A 22,517-nucleotide genomic window follows, 5' to 3' on the forward strand; every position below is an offset into this window, starting at 1 on the left:
CAGGAAGCGCAAGCCGCGGAGTATCTGATGAATGATATTACAAACAAAGGATTCCAACTCGCTGAAGAAGCTTGATACTGTAGGTAGATGTCAGGAAATCCAGGCTTCACCTTCTGGTTTGTGCAAATATGACATAGGTTATTATCTGATGACATGATCACATATTCCCTGAAAAGTGCTTTCATTTGGAATGGTTGGAATTTTAAAAAATACATTTTAACTTTTAATAACATTTTTTAAAATCTTCTTTTACAATATTAGTTCTACAAGATAACATACACAGATAATACACTACTTATATGCATCGTTTGTCTAAATAGTTTGTGCACTGGCAATTAAAATATGCTTCCTGTCTGTCTGTTTGTCAAACACCCCAAATGCTGCAATCCCCATTTACCATGGCTCTGATAACTTCTTATATGCCAATCTGTTGCTGCCATGTTAGTGAAAACAGAAGTGAATGAGCAGTGTCAGAAAGATGGTGCTCGTAGACTTTAAAGGGAACCTGTAACCCCCCCCCCCCTCCCCCAGGCGTTTGAAACTAAAAGAGCCACCTTGTGCAGCAGTAATGCTGCATTCTGACAAGGTGGCTTTTTTAGTTATTGGTGCTGTAACTAGAGAAATAATCAGTTTACTAATTTGTCCTAAATACCTTTCTTCAGTCCTGAAGGCAGGTCTTTCCCCCAATGCTGCAGACGCCACACAGCAGTCATTCAAGTCTTCATGGCGCCGCCTCCTCAGCACTGTTTTGAGATCAGCCGGCGCCTGGGCTCTTTTGTCATGCCTTGGGCAGGCGCAGTGAGCGCTGCCCGTCTGTCCTCATATGCAGTCTAGCTAACTGCGCCTGTGCGGACGCCCTGCCTGTGAATCCCAGCCCTGCAGTGTGAATAAATCAGAAGACACTGCGGAGATGGGATTCACAGGCAGGGCGGCAGCACAGGTGCAGTCAGCTAGACTGCATATGAGGACAGAGGACGGGCAGCGCTCACTGCGCCTGCCCAAGGCATGACAAAAGAGCGCAGGCACCGGCTGATTTTAAAACAGCGCTGAGGAGGCGGCGCCCAGCGCCAAGAAGACTTGAGTGACGGCTGTGAGGCGTCTGCAGCAGGGGGGAAAGGCCTGCCTCCTTGTCTGAAGAAAAGCTATTTAGGACAAATTACAAAACTGATTATTTCTGCAGTTACAGCACCCAGAACTAAAAGAGCCACCTTGTCAGAATGCAGCATTACTGCTGCACAAGATGGCTCTTTTAGTTTCAAACGCCTGGGGGGGGGGGGGGTGACAGGTTCCCTTTAACTCTGGGATGAAGACAGGACTGTGTCACTCAATGAGCACATGAAAGCAGTGCTGTGGCATGAAGAGATAACTTTTACCTTTAAGGCATGTTTCCACGTTCAGTAAAGGCTGCGCTTTGGACGCAGCAGCTTCCTGTTCCATCCAAAGCACTGCCAACTTTTGTACACGCGGTGATTCCGCATGTGTTCATTGAACCATGCGTAATCACCGCATCCTATACATAGGTTGGTGTTATTTATCTTGTGGAAACTGAGCGTCTCCGCAAGATAAATAGACATGCTGCGGCCTATAAAGACGCGCCGCATGTGTGTATACGCAGATCTGCCACCTGCGTCTGAAAGCATAGTGGAGATGGGATTTCATAAAATCCCATCCACTATGCTGTAACATCTGGCCGCTGCAGATTGGACTCAGCGGCTGAACACAGCGTCTAATTCGCAGCGTTTCCTGACCGTGAAAACTTACCAGAAAGTATTAAAATGCATAAACAGAAGTCAACATTTATGAAATATTTAAATAGAGCATTTACAAAAACACACACAAAAAAAAAACAGTAAAGAGTTAAAATAACGTTAGTGCTGAGCGAGTGTGCTCTACACTCCAGGTTTCCGAGCATGCTTGAGTCTCAACAGAGTATTGCCGGGTGCTCAGATACGATGTTCGGATCCATGCCCCGCATGTTGAGTGGCTGTAATACAGCCAATAAACATGGCTACAGCTTAACCGTGTATGGCAGGCAATCCCTGCATCTTTCTTTAAGCCACTCAATATGCAGAGCAAGGATCGGAGCATCGCATCCGAACACCGGCAATATACTCGGTTGAGACTCGAGCATGCTCGGAAAACTCGAGTAACGAGCACACTCGCTCATCACTAAATAACATGAATAAACTTTTTAGATGTAACAAGTTTATTAGGCACATAATTTTGTGGCACTTACAAATAAAAGTTTTACAAGCTCTCCTGTAGTCGTTAGTAGAACCTTCCTCACAGGTTGCATGACACTCCTGATCTAAAAATGGCAGTATGAAGGGGAACCTGATAAACCTGTTCTAAAGCTTACATATACACATTATGGAGTAGTTATTAACCCCTTAACCCCCAAGGGTTCCTGATGATTCTGACATTGTTTTCTCGTGACATATTGTACTTCATGGTATTGGTAAAATTTATTTGATATTACCTGTGTTTATTTGTGAAAAAAATGGAAATTTAGCGAAAATTTTGAAAATTTCGCAATTTTTTAACTTAGAATTTTTATGCCCTTAAATCACAGAGATATGTCACACAAAATACTTAATAAGTAACATTTCCCACATGTCTACTTTACATCAGCACAATTTTGGAACCCCCCAATTTTTTTTTTTTGTTAGGGAGTTATAAGGGTTAAAAATTGACCAGCAAATTCTCATTTTTACACCACCTTTTTTTTTTTTTTTAGGGACCACATCACATTTGTAGTTACTTTGAAGGGTCTATATGATAGAAAACACCCAAGTGTGACACCATTCTAAAAACTGCACATCAAAGGGTATGTGTCCACGTTCAGGATTGCATCAGGATTTGGTCAGGATTTTCCATAAGTATTTGTAAGCCAAAACCAGGAGTGGAACAATTAGAGGAAAAGTATAATAGAAACATATGCACCACTTAAGCATTTATCACCCACTCCTGGTTTTGGCTTACAAATACTGATGGAAAATCCTGACCAAATCCTGATGCAATCCTGAACGTGGACACATACCCTAAGGGACACCATGTTGCGTTTGGAGAGCCCCTGATGTGCTTAAACAGTGGAAACCCCCCACAAGTGACAATTTTGGAAAGTAGACCCCCTAAGGAACTTATCTCGATGTTTTGTGAGAACTATGAACCCCCAACTGTTTCACTACAGTTTATAACGCAGAGCTGTGAAAATAAAAAATCTTTTTTCCACAAATATTTTTTAGCCCCCAGTTTTGTATTTTCCCAAGCGTAACAGGAGAAATTGGACCCCAACAGTTGTCCAATTTGTCCTGGAGTACGCCGATACCCCATATGTGGGGGGGAACCACCGGTTCAGAAGGGAGGAGCGCTGTTTGAAATGCAGACTTAGATGGATTGGTTTGCAGGCGTCACGTTGCATTTGCAGAGCCCCTGATGTACCTAAAAAGTAGAAACCCCCCACAAGTGACCCCATATTGGAAACTAGACCCCCAAGGACCCTATCTAGTTGTGTTGTGAGAACTTTGAACCCCCAAGTGTTTCATTACAGTTTATAACGCAGAGCCGTGAAAATAAAAAACTTTTTTTTTTTTTTCCCCTTAACAAAAATTATTTTTTTAGCCCCGGTTTTGTATTTTCCCAAGGGTAACAGGAGAAATTGGACCCCAAAAGTTGTTGTCCAATTTGTCCTGAGTACGCTGATACCCAATATGTTGGGGTAAACCACAGTTTGGGCGCACAGGAGAGCTCGGAAGGGAAAGAGCACTGTTTTACTTTTTCAACGCAGAATTGGCTGGAATTGAGATCGGACGCCATGTCGCGTTTGGAGAGCCCCTGATGTGCCTAAACAGTGGAAACCCCCCAATTCTAACTGAAACCCTAACCAAAACACACCCCTAACCCTAATCCCAACCCTAACCATAACCCGAACATGCCCCTAGCCCTAATCCCAACCACATCCTTAACCTCAACACACCCCTAACCCCAACACACCCCTAACCCCAACACACCCCTAACCCTAACCACACCCCTTACCCTAATCCCAACCGTAAATGTAATCCCAACCCTAACTTTAGCCCCAACCCTAACTTTGGCCCCAACCCTAACTTTGGCCCCAACCCTAACTTTGGCCCCAACCCTAACTTTGGCCCCAACCCTAACTTTGGCCCCAACCCTAACTTTGGCCCCAACCCTAACTTTGGCCCCAACCCTAACCCTAATAGGAAATGGAAATAAATATATTTTAAAATTTTTTATTATTTTTCCCTAACTAAGGGGGTGATGAAGGGGGGGGCGGGGTTGATTTACTTTTACAGCGGGTTTTTTAGCGGATTTTTATGATTGGCAGCCGTCACACACAGACGCTTTTTTGCGTCTCCACATTTTGATAGCTACAATTGTTCCATATTTTGGTCCACAGTCACGTGAGGTCTTGTTTTTTGGGGGACGAGTTGACGTTTTTATTGGTACCTTTTTCGCACAAAACGTGACATTTTTTTGATCGCTCTTTATTCCAATTTTTGTGAGGCAGAATGACCAAAAACCAACTATTCATGAATTTCTTTCCTTTTGGGGGGGGTACTTCAAGTGCTCATTTTGCCCTTATACCCAGGTAATTCTTCTGTTTTCTCTGCTCTATGTAGAAACTGGAAGCCTGTTGTCCCTGGAGAAATTACTGTATATACTCCAGTATAAGCCAAGATTTTCAGCCCATTTTTTTAGGCTGAAAGTGCCTCTTTCAGCTTTCACTTGAGCCACTGTCCCAGGGGGTCGGCAGGGGAGGGGAAGCGGCAGCTGTCACATCATACTCACCTCCTCCCGGCATGTCTCTGCTTCTCTGATGGTCTCTGGTGCCTGCAGCGCTTCCTGTGTTCAGCAGTCAGGTGGTACCGCTCATTAAAGTAATGAATATGGATGTGACTCCACTCACATGGGCGTGGAGCGCATATTCATTATTTTAATGATCGGTACCATGTTACCGATGAACACAGGAACAAGCTCCTGGCACGTGCCAGAAACCATCGGAGAAGCAGGGATGTGCAGACCACACCAGGAGGGCGAGTATGATGGGGAAGGGTGAGCCAGTCATCTGTCCCCGTTCCACCGCCGCACTCTGTCTTCCGCATCCTCTAGCTGTGACATTCAGGTCAGAGGGCGCGATGAGGTGTTTAGTGTGCGCCCTCTGCCTTAACAGTCACTGCAGAGACCCGGAAAACAGCGGCGCACGGCGATGGAACGGAGACAGGTGAATATCACAAGTGCCGGGGACCTGAGCCAGCGGCGACTCCTGCACCTGGCGCCCAGCGATGAGAGGCGAGTATGCATTTTTTTTTTTTTTAATCTCAGCAGCAGCATATGGGGCATATTCTATTGAGCATCTCATGGGGCCATCAACCTTTTATGGGGCATATTATTCTATGGAGCATCTCATGGGGCCATCAACCTTTTATGGGGCATATTATTCTATGGAGCATCTCATGGGGCCATCAACCTTTATGGAGCAGCATATGCGGCCTATTATTCTATGGAGCATCTTATGGGCCATCATTAGCCTTTTATACAACATTATATGGGGCATATTTTTGTATGGAGCATCTTATGGGGCCCATGATGAACTGTATGGAGCATTATATGGGGCGTAGTTTGTATGGAGCATCTTATTGGGCCCTTCATGAACTGTATGGAGCATTATATGGGGCGTATTTTGTATGGAGCATCTTATTGGGTCCATCATGAACTGTATGGAGCATTATACGGGGCTCCTGATTCAATATGGATATTCAAAAACATTTAACCTACTGAGGTCTCAATTAATTTGAGTTATTGGTATCTTTTTATTACTGAAATTTACCAGTAGCTGCTGCATTTCCCACCCTAGGCTTATACTCACGTCATTAAGTTTTCCCAGGTTTTTTTGGCAAAATTAGAGGTCTCGACTTATACTTGGGTCGACTTATTCTCAAGTATACACAGTATTTATCTCAACTGATGGACCAGCTCTCTGCCAGGGACTTTTGCAGAGACTCATGAGTCATACAGGGAAAATTGGATCTCCTGTTTCTACATAGAACTTAGAAGGATTCAGCTAGTCAGTTTTGAATCACGTGATGTCATATACCTAATGGAAAACAGAAGAATTATAGAAAGGCAAACTGAGCATTTGCAATTACACAGTGCCATAAAATAGGATTACTGCAATAGATTAAGAAGATAAACTTTGAAGGACTACAGCTTTTACTGTTTAATTATTAGATTGTCCAGTTTATCTTTGCACTATCTTAAAATATGCCAGATTTTTTTTAGTGATTCATGCGGTTTGATAAATTAATTTTAATCTACCATGAAAAGGGAAAAAGGTGAGTATTAGCACTGTACATAACTGCTTATTTTAGAGCTGCATACTCAGAAGCACCGTTAGCATTGGTGTACACAGGACTGCGTCCGATGAGAATACAAAAAATATCAAATTAAATCTGAGATGCGCTAACTAGAAATAAACAATGGTAAAATTAGAAAATTGTCCCAATTTTCTAGATTTACCATTCTAAACAATCCAGAGTGCAGATTTGTATTTTCTTAAAATTGTTGTGTTAGCTGGCACTTGTTCACACAAGTTGGAATGTGCTGGTCAGTTTTTTTGTTTGTAGAAATAAAGAATGTTTGAAAAATATTAGCCTGAATTGCTTCCCTACCTGTTCACGATATAATGCATTGGAGATGCCTTTTGTCATATATAGAGGAATCTTTTTTGGTGTCCTTATACAATTTATTAGTTGCCTTACCTTTGTCTAAAAGCCGTCCAGAAAGGTACTGCCACTTTTTTTTTTTTTTTTTTTTAACAAGGCGCAAAAAGAAATTAAAAAAAATAAATAAATAAACCCACAAATCACATAAATCTGGTGGAATTTATGTAACACTGATGTTTCTTGCACACATTTTAAACCCCTTTTTGAGCATTTAGCTTGATAAATATGCCCTAGAGAGGCAGCCGATGGCCAGGTCCTGTCACATGCGCCTCCCATCAACTGACATTTTGAGAACAGGAAACCTGTACAGTCTAGGAGGAAAGTTGAACAAGTACAGGTAGATAATATGCAATATAAAAAAAGGTGAGGGAGAGTCAGCTCACCAAATTCTGCATATGCATTAGCATTAGGGAAGAAGGCGCATGGAACGGTCAGATTCACTCAAGAAATCCAGTAAAATGGTACTTCGAGAGGCTGAAACGCATATGTAAGCTGAGTGTCTAGTGCGAGTAGAACATATTTGATGACATTTTTATTTAAAATAAACGTGAAGTTTTACAGTTTCGCAGGAATATATTTCTCCCTTTTTCCAGAACATATACTTACAAACTAGCAAATGCCACAAAATTATTTCCACAAAGTATGAAAATAAAAGTTCAAGTGTTCAACTCACTTACCGTAACCCCACCTTTGAAATCCTTCCAGAACCTAAGCAAAGAAAAAAAAATAAATAAGTTGGACTGTCCAAAATAGAATTGCCATATTTAGTGATAACTTAAGAAGCAACAATAAAACTGTACAGTGAAGAGAGAAAACGTCAGGCTAATACTTTAAAAAGGTAAAGGTGAAAACAGGCTAAAAAAGCAAAAAGGACTATCCAAGATCAAAAACAAAATAAAATGTTTACCAGTAATAAAAGGAGATGTATCAGGTATATAATTATTCCCTGTAGAAACGATAGGGATTAACTTAATGATCGCAGGGGTCAAAACCACTTTTAGGCTGTATGCACACGTTCAGGATTTTTAGCTATAGAAACGCAAAAAAAAGCATACATTAAGCATCCTATTAGAATGCATTCCGCAATTTTGTGCACATGCTGAGTTTTTTTCTGCAGTGGAATCGCATTCCGGAAAAAAACGCAGCATGTTCATTTTGTGTGTGGGATCGCGGTGATTACGCACACATAGGAATGCATTGATCCGCTTTCTTCCCGCATGGGGCTATGCCTAGCATGAGGGAAGTAAGCGGATCATGTGCGGTTGGTACCCAGTGTGGAGGAGAGGAGACTCTCCTCCAGGCCCTGGGAACCATATAACTAAAAAAAAAAAAAAAAAAAAAATTAAAATTAAAAAATTGTGATATTCTCACCTTCCGGCATCTCCGGCAGCCTTCCCACTCCTTGCGATGCTCCCGTTCCCAGGGATGCTTTGCGGCAATGACCTGTGATGATGTAGCGGTCTCGTGAGACCGCCAAGTCATCTGGGGTCATTGCCGCGAGGCAACTGGGAACAGAAGATGCCAGGAGCATCGCGAGGAGAGGGAAGGCTGCAGGGGACGCTGGAAGGTGAGAATATCATGATTTTTTATTATTTTTTAGCATTCTATCTTTTTACTATTTATGCCGCATAGGCAGCATCAATAGTAAAAAGTTGGTCACACTATGTTTGACAAGTGTGACCAACCTGTCAATCAGTTTTCCAAGCGATGCTACAGCTTGCTTGGAAAACGCTAGCATTCTGCAAGCTAAATACGCTTGTAAAACGCTAGTGTTTACAGGGAAAACGCATGCCCATTCCGCATGCGTTTTACCCGCGGCAGTCGCGGAATTGCTGCCAAAATTTCGGAGGCAATTCCGGACGTGTGCACATAGCCTTACACTCATTAATAAAGAGAGCAAGGCTCTACATAGCCCGACAGAATGAAGCAAAGGTCGAGCACAAGCAGCTGAACTCCATTCATTCTCTATGGGACTGCTGGAAATTGACAAGCACAGCACTTGTCTCACTCTTAAGAGTTAACCCATCATTAATCTACTGTGCTGGCAGCACATGAAGTGTTTGACAGAGGAAGAACGCTCCCCTCCGTCAGGCCATTGGTATCTGCACTGTGTTACCGCAGTGTGCGAATGGTCTGTAAATTCAAACGGAGGCCTAACAATGGTCACCGAGTCAGACTCAGCCTATCGGGTGCTCTTACAAGCGGGGTTTGATATAAAGTGCAGTGCACTACCTATGTGATCACAGGAGCACATGTTCAAGTCCCTTTGGTGAACTGTTAGGTAATTTAAAAAAACATTTTTAAAAAACCTCCCCAACATAGCAATTTTCTCAATAAAACATTACTTCCTCTGACCTATCCTCTCCCCCCCCCCAAAAAAAAAAAAAAATAAAATTACTTATATTTGGGATTGCCTCATCTGCTGAAAACCTACATCACTATCCCAGATGGTGAACACCGAAGAGCAGACCAAGAAAAAGACAAAACATATACTTCCCTCCCACTGTTCTAGGGATGTCACCATTGCTATTACAGGCGGATCATGTTAGGCCGGGTTCACATTAGCGTATCTGTGCTCAGCGTATGGCTGCGTGTAGATCTGCATGCGTCTTGCGTACATATATTTAACATAGCGTAAGCAGGGACATGCATTTGCACCAGTTTGAATGCAGATGCATCCGCATGCGTTGTTTCGCGGTGTGCGGCGAACGCAACATGTTGCATTTTTTGAGGCGTCAAATATGTGCAGGCATGCGAATGCGGATGAGTGCGTATAAACAACGTATTATTGTCTATGGGAACGCATTGGTACACAAGGACATGTGGTCGATACCCTTGCGTACTTCGGACTGCGCACATCCAGGAACCGATTGAGACACGCCCTCCTGGAAATATCGAATGCATGCGCATAACCAACGCAAACGAAGACAAAAACAAATACAAACGCATGCACACGCAGCATTTTTTTGGCGTCATGCATTTTGATATGACTTGTGTTTAATTGTGAAAAAAAAACGGAAATTTGGTGAAAATTGCGCAATTTTCAAACTTCATTTTATGCCTTTTTGTTAGGAAGTTATAAGGGTTAAAAGTTGACTAGCGATTTCTCATTTTTAAACAAAAAAATGGTTTTGCAAATTTTGCTGCGAGGACCATCTCACATTTGAAGTTACTTTGTGGGGCCTATATGACAGAAAATACCCAAAAGAGACACCATTCTAAAAACTGCACCCCTCAAGGTGCTCAAAACCACATTCAAGAAGCTTATTAACCCTTCAGGTGCTTCACAGGAATTTTTGGAATATGGAAGAAAAAATAAACATTTTACTTTTAGAACCAATTATTTTGTTACTTTATTTTCACAAGGGTAACAGGAGAAAATGGACCATATTTGTTGTGCAATTTCTCCTGAGCATGTCGATACCCCATATGTGGGGGAAATCTATTGTTTGGGCACACAGCAGGGCTCGGAAGGGAAGATGCGCCATTTCACTTTTTGAATGTAAAATTTCCTGGCATAATTAGCGGATACCATGTCATGTTTGGAGAGCCCCTTACATGACTAAACAGTGGAAACCCCAAAACAAGTGATACCATTTTGGAAACTAGACACCTTTGGGAATTTATCTAGATGTGTATTTAACACCTTGAACCCACAGGTGCTTCACATTAGTTTATAACATTAAGCTGTGAAAATAAAACTTAACAAAAAAAAAAAAAATCAAATTATTCCCAGATTAATCTTTTTTAGCTCCAAATTTTGCATTTTCATAAGGGTAACAGGAGAAATTGCTCCATACAATTTGTTGTGCAATTTCTCCTGAGTGCGTGCAGATACCCAATATGTGAAGGAAAACAACTGTTTGGGTGCACAGCAGGGATTGGAAGGGAATAACCGCCATATTATAGTGCAGATCTTGCTGCACTTGTTTGAGGGTGCCATGCTACATTGGCACAGCAACTGAGGTGCCAACACAGCAAAACCACCCATAAGTGACCCCATTTTACAAACTAAACCTCTAAATGAATTAATCTAGGGGTGCAGTGATTATATTAACACCACGTGTGTCACAGACTTTTATACCATTGGGCAGTGAATATAAAGTAATTTACATTTTTACCACCAAGATTGCAAGTTAGCCCCAAGTTTTCCATTTTCTTACAAGGAAATGGGTAAAAATGATACCAAAATTTGTCTCACAATTTCTACTGAACGTGTCAATGCCCCCATATGTGGCTGTACAGTACTACTTAGCTATATGGAGAAACTCGCTATTGCATCCTGGAATGCAGATTTTCCTGGAATAGTTAGCGGTTTCCATATAAAGAGCCTCTAAGTGATAGAAACACAGAATCCCCCTCCAAGTGATACCATTTTGGAAATTATAAACCTTTGGGAATTTATCCACCGATGTAGTGACAATTTTGACTCCATGGGCGCTTTCCAGAAACTGGCAGTAGTAGATGTTGCGGAGTGAAAATTGCAAACTGCCGTTGTAGTGAACAGTATGCTGTAGTGACCAGTACATTATGCCCAGCTCATGCTTCTGGAAACGCGCACCTGTAAATTAGATGGGCTCTTATCACTACAAAAATGCTAAACATGTGGGCGTTAAATGGGAATTAGGCACACTGGCGCTCAAAGGAAGTGGGCATTTGGATTTGGAAGTGGAGATTTTGTTGAGATTTTTGGGGGGAGCAAGTAGGCATTTCGCTTTTCCAGAGCCTTTGTGCTACCAGTAACGTGGAAGCCCAATATATTTCCGTTAACAGATGACGGACTTGAGTAGGGACTTGCTTTTTTTGTGGATTGACGCTTTCATTGGAAACACTTTTCATAACGTTTGGGATCACATTTATCTAGTGCTCTACGCTGAGCACTTACATCGGGGTTTCCATCTAAATCTCCAAGTGACATGACAGAGGAAACCACCAAGGGATCTATTCACTATAATGAGGCAGCAGAGTTACTCTGGATTCCATGTGGCCTCTGTTCAGCGTTGTCATTTTCAGAAGTGCACAAAACTGTGGCCAACAGCACTTTCACGCAATCCTAACAAGACGGACACCGCCAGATCACAGGTCCCATGACGTCCACAGTGCCTCCACCTGTCTCACTACAGGGAATCTTCAGCCTGTGGTTCTGTCTGAATTACGTATTTCAGAGTTACACAGAAACCCCAGTACAAGCACTCCGCACAGAGAGCATGATAAATGTGCCAGGGCTGTGGAGTCGGTAAGCCACAGTTGCGACTCAGACTCCTGGATTTTATCAGGTTCCGACTCCTTCATAAATGGCCAATTCGTAACAATAAATTTACTGTTGTAAAATATTAACATCGTGCTTATTCAGTTTCTCACCATCATATAAGTAATCAGACTACTTAGAGCAAAAACTATATTTATTAGAATATAATTAGAATATAGCAAATAACTTTTATAAACTTTTCTAAACTCTTGTAAGTAAATATGCAATAAACACTTATGCAGTTAAGAAGAAATCTATAAATTTGTCCTCAGAAAAAGTATTGCCTCTGTCAGATCCTCCTTCATGGATGCCCTCAAATCTGATCTAATTATTTTGAGAGCAGAGATCAACCTCTCTACACTAACTTGGGTTGGTGGCAAAGCAGTAACCACTTGGGCAACATCTCTGACAATGTCAGGATACAGAGGAATCGCTTGTTGCACTGTTATTTTAGATGAACGGTCAAATTTCTCAATTTCTTTTAGTGCACATGAAAAATTCTGCTGAAATGTACTGGCTGTGTTTGATGGGGATGACTCTTCTTCTATGCAGGAATGCTTTGCACGGTCCTTGTGATCCAAATATTTTTCGAAATTAAATTCTTCATCAGTTGATGAGGGTGAAGATGTGGCAGGACGACCAAATTCTTCTTGTTCCTCCTGACTGTTCTGCAACCCTTTCAACCTTACTGCCATTTCAAACAGAGCTTCTTTTCCTTTAGTTAGCTGTTGATCATCTAGAAGAATCCGATGCATTGGGTCTACATAAACAGCTGCCAAAAGAATGTTATTTTGTAATAGTAGCTCCTCTCTCCGTTTCATTGATGTAGCAATGCCACTTGCAATTAACCCTCCTCTTTGGGACAGGCGAAACATCAGGTTCTTCCACTCCTTTAAGAAAATACCTGGAGTTAAGTCCTCTGCTTGTAATTTTTTAGTCACTGTAAATGGGTGATCTAGCAATTTTCCAGCTCAGTCACCTGATTCCATTGACTTTCATTTAGCGTCAGTTGAGGGTTAGCTATGTCTACAAGAAAGGTTTTCAGTTCAACCAAGCGCTGAATCATTAAGAAAGTACTGCCCCATCGTGTGGCTTGATCAATAATTGCCCCTTTTCCAGCACGTCTCTTCAAAATTGAGTCAACTTTAGGGGTTCTGGCAACAGTAGCCAATTTTCTCACCTTGCCAATCAGTGCAGCAGCATGTCCTTCTTGCAGACTGTCTCTTATAGCCAGCTGTAGCGTATGCACAACACAGCGCATGTGATGAATGAAAGAACGTATTGACACATTTCAACAAGATCTAAACCATCATGTTGCTGTTCATCTGAAGCAACTTCAGTTTGCTCCTCAGTTACAATACAGTATTCCTCTATTTCAAACATTTCTGTGTCTGTGGACCCAGAATGTTCTTCTAGCTGCTGGTCACCATCATTACTCTCATTCATTAGCTTAATAGTACTTATCATATTTGAAGCATTGTCAGTTACGACAGAAAGAACTTGCTCTTTTTTAAGTTCAAAGTCTTGCAGAACCTTTTCCGCCAAGACCTGGAGAAACTCACTGGTGTGATGAGCTTTGGTGTCTTTTACTGCCAATGTCTTGGTAACTATTTCATTTTTGTCACAAACAAATCGGACATTACTAAGCGCGGCCCTGCGCTTAGTAACCCCATGTTTACCCTGGTTACCAGCGAACCTCGGCATCGTTGGTCGCTGGAGAGCGGTCTGTGTGACAGCTCCCCAGCGACCACACAACGACTTACCAACGATCACGGCCAGGTCGTATCGCAGGTCGTGATCGTTGGTAAATCGTATAGTGAGACGGTACCCTAAGAAATGTCTCTATCTCCAGCAGAACTGCTTATCACTGTTGTTCATAGTTTGATAGAACATATATATTTGAGTAACATTTATAAAATTCATATGAAAGTTCAATTATGAAATATTAATACTTTTTTTTTAAAGCTGGAGTCGGTACATTTCTACCGACTCCAACCAAAACCGACTCCACCTCCACAGCCCTGAAATGTGCGCCGAGCCTTACTGTGATCTTTGGGAGGCAGAATGAAAAAAAAAATCAATAGCATGTGAAGAATTGGTATTTATTTTTCATACTGTTCCTTGTGCGGTATAAGTGATTAGGTGACTATTCTTTGGGTCGATGTAATTACAGCGATATCAGGTTTATATCGGGTTTTTATTCTTGGTTGCTGTCACACACTAAAAGACGCTTTTTATTGTGAAAACTAGTTTTTGCATCACCACATTTTTAGAGTTACAATTTTTCCATATTTCAGCTGACAGTCATGTTATGGCTTGTTTTTTTGCGGGATGAGACAGTTTTTATTGGTATCATTTTCGGGCACATGACATTTTTTGATCACTTTCCATTTCGATTTTTGGGAGACAATCAACAAAACCAGCAATTCAGAAATTGCTTTATTGGGGGGAGTTTATACTGTTCCACGCATGGTAAAATTGGTAAGGCAGCTTTATTCTTCGGGTCAGTACGATTACAGCGATACCAAAATTATATCTTTTTTTGGGTTTTAGTGCTTTTACAGAAAAACTATTTTATAGAAAAATAGTTTTTTTCTTGCATCGCTTTATTCTGAGAGCTATAACTTTTTTTTTTGCTGATGGAGCTGTATCTCAGCTAGTGATGAGCGAGTGTACTATTTGCTCGGGTTTTCCCCGAGCACACTTTGGTGATCTCTAAGTATTTATGACTGCTCTGAGATTTGGCCCCTTAGTGACAGAGCCAATTTGGTACTTAATGACCGAAAAAAAACACCATAAGAGGAAAAACCTCCACTATTCTAGACAAAAAAACACCAGTATGCACGCAGAGATGCCTACCTGTCCAAGGCCTCCAACAATTGCACTAACCAACGTGCAGCGGACCCAAGTTAAGATGGCAAATACACAGGTGCAATACTACCGATAAGGCTGCCTCTGTTCACACAGGATACATTAAGGTGGGCCCGCTACATGGCGTCATTAATAGGCTTTGAGCCATATACTTTGCATTCCTGTGTTAACACGCCACATACAGACTATTTGTCTGCACAGGTGCACCAAGCGGCTAATTCATGATTGTAGGGTGGCTGCCTTATCGGTATTATTGCACCTGTGTAATTGCCATCTTAACTTGGGTCGGCTGCACCTTGGTTAGTGCAATTGTTAGAGGCCTTGGACAGGTAAGCATCTCTGCCTGTATACTTGTTTTTTTTACTTAACCCCTTAAGCCCCGAGGGTGGTTTGCACGTTAATGACCGGGCCAATTTTTACAATTCTGACCACTGTCCCTTTATGAGGTTATAACTCTGGAACGCTTCAACGGATCTTGGCGATTCTGACATTGTTTTCTCGTGACATATTGTACTTCATGTTAGTGGTAAAATTTCTTCGATATAACTTGCGTTTATTTGTGAAAAAAACGAATATTTGGCGAAAATTTTGAAAATTTCGCAATTTTCCAACTTTGAATTTTTATGCCCTTAAATCACAGACATATGTCACACAAAATACTTAATAAATAACATTTCCCACATGTCTACTTTACATCAGCACAATTTTGGAACCAAAATTTTTTTTTGTGACGGAGTTATAAGGGTTAAAAGTTGACCAGCAATTTCTCATTTTTACAACACCATTTTTTTTTTAGGGACCACATCTCATTTGAAGTCATTTTGACGGGTCTATATGATAGAAAATACCCAAGTGTGACACCATTCTAAAAACTGCACCCCTCAAGGTACTCAAAACCACTTTCAAGAAGTTTATTAACCCTTCAGGTGTTTCACAGGAATTTTTGGAATGTTTAAATAAAAATGAACATTTAACTTTTTTTCACACAAAATTTATTTCAGCTCCAATTTGTTTTATTTTACCAAGGGTAACAGGAGAAAATAGACCCCAAAAGTTGTTGTACAATTTGTCCTGAGTACGCTGATACCCCATATGTGGGGGTAAACCACAGTTTGGGCGCATGGCAGAGCTTGGAAGCAAAGAAGCGCCATTTGACTTTTCAATGCAAAATTGACTGGAATTGAGATGGGACGCCATGTTGCATTTGGAGAGCCCCTGATGTGCCTAAACATTGAAACCCCCCACAAGTGACACCATTTTGGAAAGTAGACCCCCTAAGGAACTTATCTAGATGTGTGGTGAGCACTTTGACCCAACAAGTGCTTTACAGAAGTTTATAATGCAGAGCCGTAAAAATAAAAAATCATATTTTTTCACAAAAATTATCTTTTCACCCCCAATTTTTTATTTTCCCAAGGGTGAGAGAAGAAATTGGACCCCAAAAATTGTTGTGCAATTTGTCCTGAGTACTCGGATACCCCATATGTGGGTGTAAACCATTGTTTGGGCGCAGGGCAGAGCTCGGAAGGGAAGGAGCGCCATTTGACTTTTCAATGCAAAATTGACTGGAATTGAGATGGGACGCCATGTTGCATTTAGAGAGCCCTTGATGTGCCTAAACATTGAAACCCCTAACAAGTGACACCATTTTGGAAAGTAGACCCCCTAAGGAACTTATCTAGATGTGTGGTGAGCACTTTGACCCAACAAGTGCTTCACAGAAGTTTATAATGCAGAGCCGTAAAAATATAAAATCATATTTTTTCACAAAAATGATCTTTTCACCCCCATTTTTTTATTTCCCCAAGGGTAAGAGAAGAAATTAGACCACAAAAGTTGTTGTGCAATTTGTCCTGAGTACGACGATACCCCATATGTGGGTGTAAACCATTGTTTGGGCGCATAGCAGAGCTCAGAAGGGAAGAAGCGCTATTTTACTTTTCAATGCAAAATTGACTGGAATTAAGATGGAATGCCATGTTGCGTTTGGAGAGCCCCTGATGTGCCTAAACATTAAACCCCCCCACAAGTGACACCATTTTGGAAAGTAGACCCCCTAAGGAACTTATCTAGATGTGTTTTGAGAGCTTTGAACCCCCAAGTGTTTCACTACAGTTTATAACGCAGAGCCGTGAAAATAAAAATTATTATTTTTTTTCACAAAAATGATTTTTTAGCCCCCAGTTTTGTATTTTCACAAGGGTATCAGGATAAATTGGACCCTAAAAGTTGATGTCCAATTTGTCCTGAGTACGCTGATACCCCCTATGTGGGGGGGGGACCACTGTTTGGGCGCATGACAGAGCTCGGAAGGGAAGGAGCGCCATTTGGAATTCAGACTTAAATGGATTGGTCTGCAGGCGTCACGTTGCATTTGCAGAGCCCCTGATGTACCCAAACAGTACAAACCCCCCACAAGTGACCCCATATTGGAAACTAGACCCCCCAAGGAACTTATCTAGATGTGTTGTGAGAACTTTGAACCCCCAAGTGTTTCACTACAGTTTATAACGCAGAGCCGTGAAAATAAAAATTATTTTTCTTTTTCACAAAAATGATTTTTTAGCCCCCAGTTTTGTATTTTCACAAGGGTATCAGGATAAATTGGACCCTAAAAGTTGTTGTCCAATTTGTCCTGAGTACGCTGATACCCCCTATGTGGGGGGGGAACCACTGTTTGGGCGCATGACAGCGCTCGGAAGGGAAGGAGCGCCATTTGGAATGCAGACTTAAATGGATTGGTCTGCAGGCGTCACGTTGCATTTGCAGAGCCCCTGATGTACCCAAATAGTACAAACCCCCCACAAGTGACCCCATATTGGAAACTAGACCTCCCAAGGAACTTATCTAGATGTGTTGTGAGAACTTTGAACCCCCAAGTGTTTCACTACAGTTTACAAAGCAGAGCCGTGAAAATAAAACATATTTTTTTCCCACAAAAATGATTTTTAGCCCCCCAAATTTTTATTTTCCCAAGGATAACAAGAGAACTTGGACCCCAGAAGTTGTTGTTCAATTTGTCCCTAGTACGCTGATACCCCATATGTTGGGGTAAACCCCTTTTTGGACGCACGGGAGAGCTCGGAAGGGAAGGAGCACTGTTTTACTTTTTCAACGCAGAATTGGCTGGAATTGAGATTGGACGCCATGTCGCGTTTGGAGAGCCCCTGATGTGCCTGAACAGTGGAAACTCCCCAATTCTACCTGAAACCCTACCCCTAACCGTTTACTGAACATTTTCTGACAGTCATAAGTGCCACGTATTTAAGTGCCACGTATTTAAGTGCCACGTATTTCAGTGCCACGTATTTCAGTGCCACGTATTTCAGTGCCACGTATTTCAGTGCCACGTATTTCAGTGCCACGTATTTCAGTGCCACGTATTTCAGGCACTGAAAAATACGTGGCACTTAAATACGTGGCACTTAAATACGTGGCACTTAAATACGTGGCACTTAAATACGTGGCACTTAAATACGTGGCACTTAAATACGTGGCACTTAAATACGTGGCACTTAAATACGTGGCACTTAAATACGTGGCACTTAAATACGTGGCACTTAAATACGTGGCACTTAAATACGTGGCACTTAAATACGTGGCACTTAAATACGTGGCACTTAAATACGTGGCACTTAAATACGTGGCACTTAAATACGTGGCACTTAAATACGTGGCACTTAAATACGTGGCACTTAAATACGTGGCACTTAAATACGTGGCACTTAAATACGTGGCACTTAAATACGTGGCACTTAAATACGTGGCACTTAAATACGTGGCACTTAAATACGTGGCACTTAAATACGTGGCACTTATATACGTGGCCACTGAAATATCGTGGCACTTATATACGTATATACGTATATAAACGTATATTTCAGTGCCACGTATTTCAGTGCCACGTATTTCAGGTTAGGGGTAGGGTTAGGGTTTTTTGTTTTTTTCTTGTTTTCTTGTGTTTTTCTATAAAAACGCATGCGTTTTACCGCGTTTACATGCATTTTTTCACACATGCGGTTTTTTTAAAAAACGCATGCAGATAAAAACGCAAGTGTGAAACCAGACTAAAAGACGCTTTTTATAGCAAAAAAGTTTTTGCATCTCCACATTTTGAGACCTATAATTTTTCCACATTTTGGTCCACAGAGTCATGTGAGGTCTTGTTTTTTGCGGGACGAGTTGACGTTTTTATTGGTAACATTTTCGGACACGTGACCATTTTTTATCACTTTTTATTCCGATTTTTGTGAGGCAGAATAACCAAAAACCAGCTATTCATGAATTTCTTTTGGGAGAGGCGTTTATACCGTTCTGCGCTTGGTAAAATTGATAAAGCAGTTTTATTCGTCGGGTCAGTACGATTACAGCGATACCTCATTTATATCATTTTTTTATGTTTTGACGCTTTTATACGATAAAAACTATTTTATAGAAAAAATAATTATTTTGGCATCGCTTTATTCTGAGGACTATAACTTTTTTATTTTTTTGCTGATGATGCTGTATGGCGGCTCGTTTTTTGCGGGACAAGATGACGTTTTCAGCGGTAACATGGTTATTTATATCCGTCTTTTTGATCGCGTGTTATTCCACTTTTTGTTCGGTGGTATGGTAATAAAGCGTTGTTTTTTGCCTCTTTTTTTTTTTCTTACGGTGTTTACTGAAGGGGTTAACTAGTGGGCCAGTTTTATAGGTTGGGTCGTTACGGACGCGGCGATACTAAATATGTGTACTTTTATTGTTTTTGTTTTTTTTTTTTTTAGATAAAGAAATGTATTTATGGGAATAATATTTTTTTTTTATTATTATTTATTTAGGAATTATTTTTATTTATTTTTTTACACATGTGGAAATTTTTTTTTTTACTTTTTTACTTTGTCCCAGGGGGGGACATCACAGATCGCAGATCTGATAGTGTGCACAGCACTCTATCAGATCTGCGATCATACTTTCATCGGAGCAGGCTGCAGCTTTCATCTGCAGCCTGCTCCGACCCGGAAGTGCTCCCTGCAGGACCCGGATACAGCCCCTCGGCCATTTTGGATCCGGGGCCTGCAGGGAGAAGACGTTCGGTACGAGGTGAGTACATCACCTTGTACCGATCGTCTCAGGGAAGCCCGCAGGGAGCCCCCTCCCTGCGCGATGCTTCCCTGTACCGCCGGTACACCGCGATCATGTTTGATCGCGGTGTGCCGGGGGTTAATGTGCCGGTCCGTGACCGCTCCTGGCACATAGTGCCGGATGTCAGCTGCGATATGCAGCCGACACCCGGCCGCGATCGGCCGCGCTCCCCCCGTGAGCGCGGCCGATCGCGTATGACGTACTATCCCGTCACCGGGAATTAAGGCCCACCCCACCTCGACGGTATAGTACGTCATATGGGATTAAGGGGTTAATGACCGAGCCAATTTTTACAATTCTGACCACTGTCACTTTATGAGGTTATAACTCTGGAACGCTTTAACGGATCCCGCTGATTCTGAGACTGTTTTTTCGTGACATATTGTACTTCATGTTCGTGGTAACATTTCTTCGATATTACTTGCGATTATTAATAAAAAAAATGGAAATATGGCAAAAAAAATTATGTCACAAAGATAGTTAATAAATAACATTTCCCACATGTCTACTTCACATCAGCACAATTTTGGAAACAAATTTTTTTATTGTTAGGGAGTTAAGGGTTAAAAGTTAACCAGCAATTTCTCATTTTTACAACACCATTTTTTTTTTTTAGGGACCACATCACATTTGAAGTCATTTTGAGGGATCTATTCTATATGATAGAAAATAACCAAGTGTGACACCATTCTAAAAACTGCACCCCTCAAGGTGCTCAAAACCACATTCAAGAAGTTTATTAACCCTTTTCGTGCTTCACAGGAACTGAAACAATGTGGAAGGAAAAATGAACATTTAACTTTTTTGCAAACATTTTAATTCAGAACCATTTTTTTTTTTTCGCAAGTGTAAAAACAGAAATTTAAATACGCAGATACCCCATATGTGGGGGTAAACCACTGTTTGGGCGCACCGCAGAGCTTGGAAGAGAAGGAGCGCCGTTTGACTTTTTCAATGCAGAATTGGCTGGAATTGAGAGTGGATGCCATGTCATGTTTAAAGAGCCCCTGATGTGCCTAAACAGTGGAAACGTTCCACAAGTGACACCATTTTGGAAACTAGACCCCTTAAGGAACTTAACTAGATGTGCGGTGAGCACTTTAATCCCTCAAGTGCGTCACAGAAGTTTATAAATAAGAGCCGTGAAAATAAAAAAATCGCATTTGTTTACACAAAAATGATCTTTTCGCCCACAAATTCTTATTTTCACAAGGGTAACAGGAGAAATTAGACCACAAAAGTTGTTGTGCAATTTCTCCTGAGTACATCGATACCCCATATGTGGGGGTAAACCACTGTTTGGGCGCACCGCAGAGCTTGGAAGAGAAGGCGTGCAGTTTTACTTTTTCAATGCAGAATTGGCTGGAATTGAGATCGGATACCATGTCGCGTTTGGAGAGCCCCTGATGTGCCTAAACAGTAGAAACCCCCACATTTTCCCATTTTGGAAACTAGACTCCTTAAGGAACTTATCTAGATTTGTGGTGAGCACTTTAAAAAGTGCTTCACAGAAATTTATAAAGTAGAGCTGTGAAAATAAAAAATCCTTTTTTTTCCTCAAAAATTATCTTTTCACCCCCAAATTTTTACTTTCACAAGGGTAAAAGGAGAAATTGGACCCCAAAATTTATTGTGCAATTTATGCGGAGTAGGCTGATACCCCATATGTGGGGGTAAACTACTATTTGGGCGCATGGCAGAGCTCGGAAGGGAAGGAGCGCAGTTTTGGAATGCAGACTTTGATAGAATGGTCTGCGGGCGTTATGTTGCGTTTGCAGAGCCCCTGATGTAGCTAAACAGTAGAAACCCCCCCACAAGTGACCCCATTTTGGAAACTAGACCCCCCCAAGATGTGTGGTGAGAACTTTGAATGCCCAAGTGCTTCACAGAAGTTTATAATGCAGAGTCATGAAAATAAAAAATATTTTTTTTTCCACAAAAAAGATTTTTTAGCCCCCAAGTTTTTTGTTTTCACAAACTGGATAAATTGGACAACAACTTTTGGGGTCCAATTTCTCCTGAGTACGCTGATGCCCCATTTGTGGGGGTAAACCACTGTTTGGGCGCACGGCAGAGTTCAGAAGGGAGGGAGCACCATTTGACTTTTTAAGCACAAAATTGGCTGTGACACTTAGAGACCCCCTGATGTACCTAAACAGTGGAAACCCCCAATTCTAACTCCAACCCTAACCCGATCTACAATCCTAATCACAACCCTAACCCCCAAAACACCCCTAACCCTAATCCCAAAGCTAACCATCACCCTAATCAAAACCCTAAACCCAACACACCCCTAATCCTAATCTCAAACCTAACCTCAAAACCTAACCCTAATCCCAATACACCCCTAACCCTAATCCCAAATGTAACCCTAATGCCAACCCTAATCCAAACTCTAACCCTAACTTTAGCCCCAACCCTAGCCCTAACCCTAACTTAAACCCAAACCCTAACTTTAGCCCTAAACCTAGCCCCAGACCTAACCCTAACTTTAGCCCCAACCCTAACCCTAGCTCTAACCCTAATCC

General features: G+C 41.6%; 1 protein-coding gene across 1 annotated transcript in view; it reads right to left on the reverse strand.

Annotated features, from left to right (window-relative positions):
* LOC143782267 (uncharacterized) overlaps window positions 1–22,517 on the reverse strand; it is a 310,572-nt gene that overhangs the window by 142,457 nt on the left and 145,598 nt on the right. Inside the window, exon 8 of the mRNA XM_077269539.1 lies at window positions 7,424–7,454. Coding sequence (XP_077125654.1) covers window positions 7,424–7,454 — 31 coding nt within the window. The remainder of the gene's footprint in view (window positions 1–7,423; window positions 7,455–22,517) is intronic.

The sequence above is a fragment of the Ranitomeya variabilis genome, chromosome 6 (assembly GCF_051348905.1).
Source record: "Ranitomeya variabilis isolate aRanVar5 chromosome 6, aRanVar5.hap1, whole genome shotgun sequence".
Lineage (NCBI taxonomy): Eukaryota > Metazoa > Chordata > Amphibia > Anura > Dendrobatidae > Ranitomeya > Ranitomeya variabilis.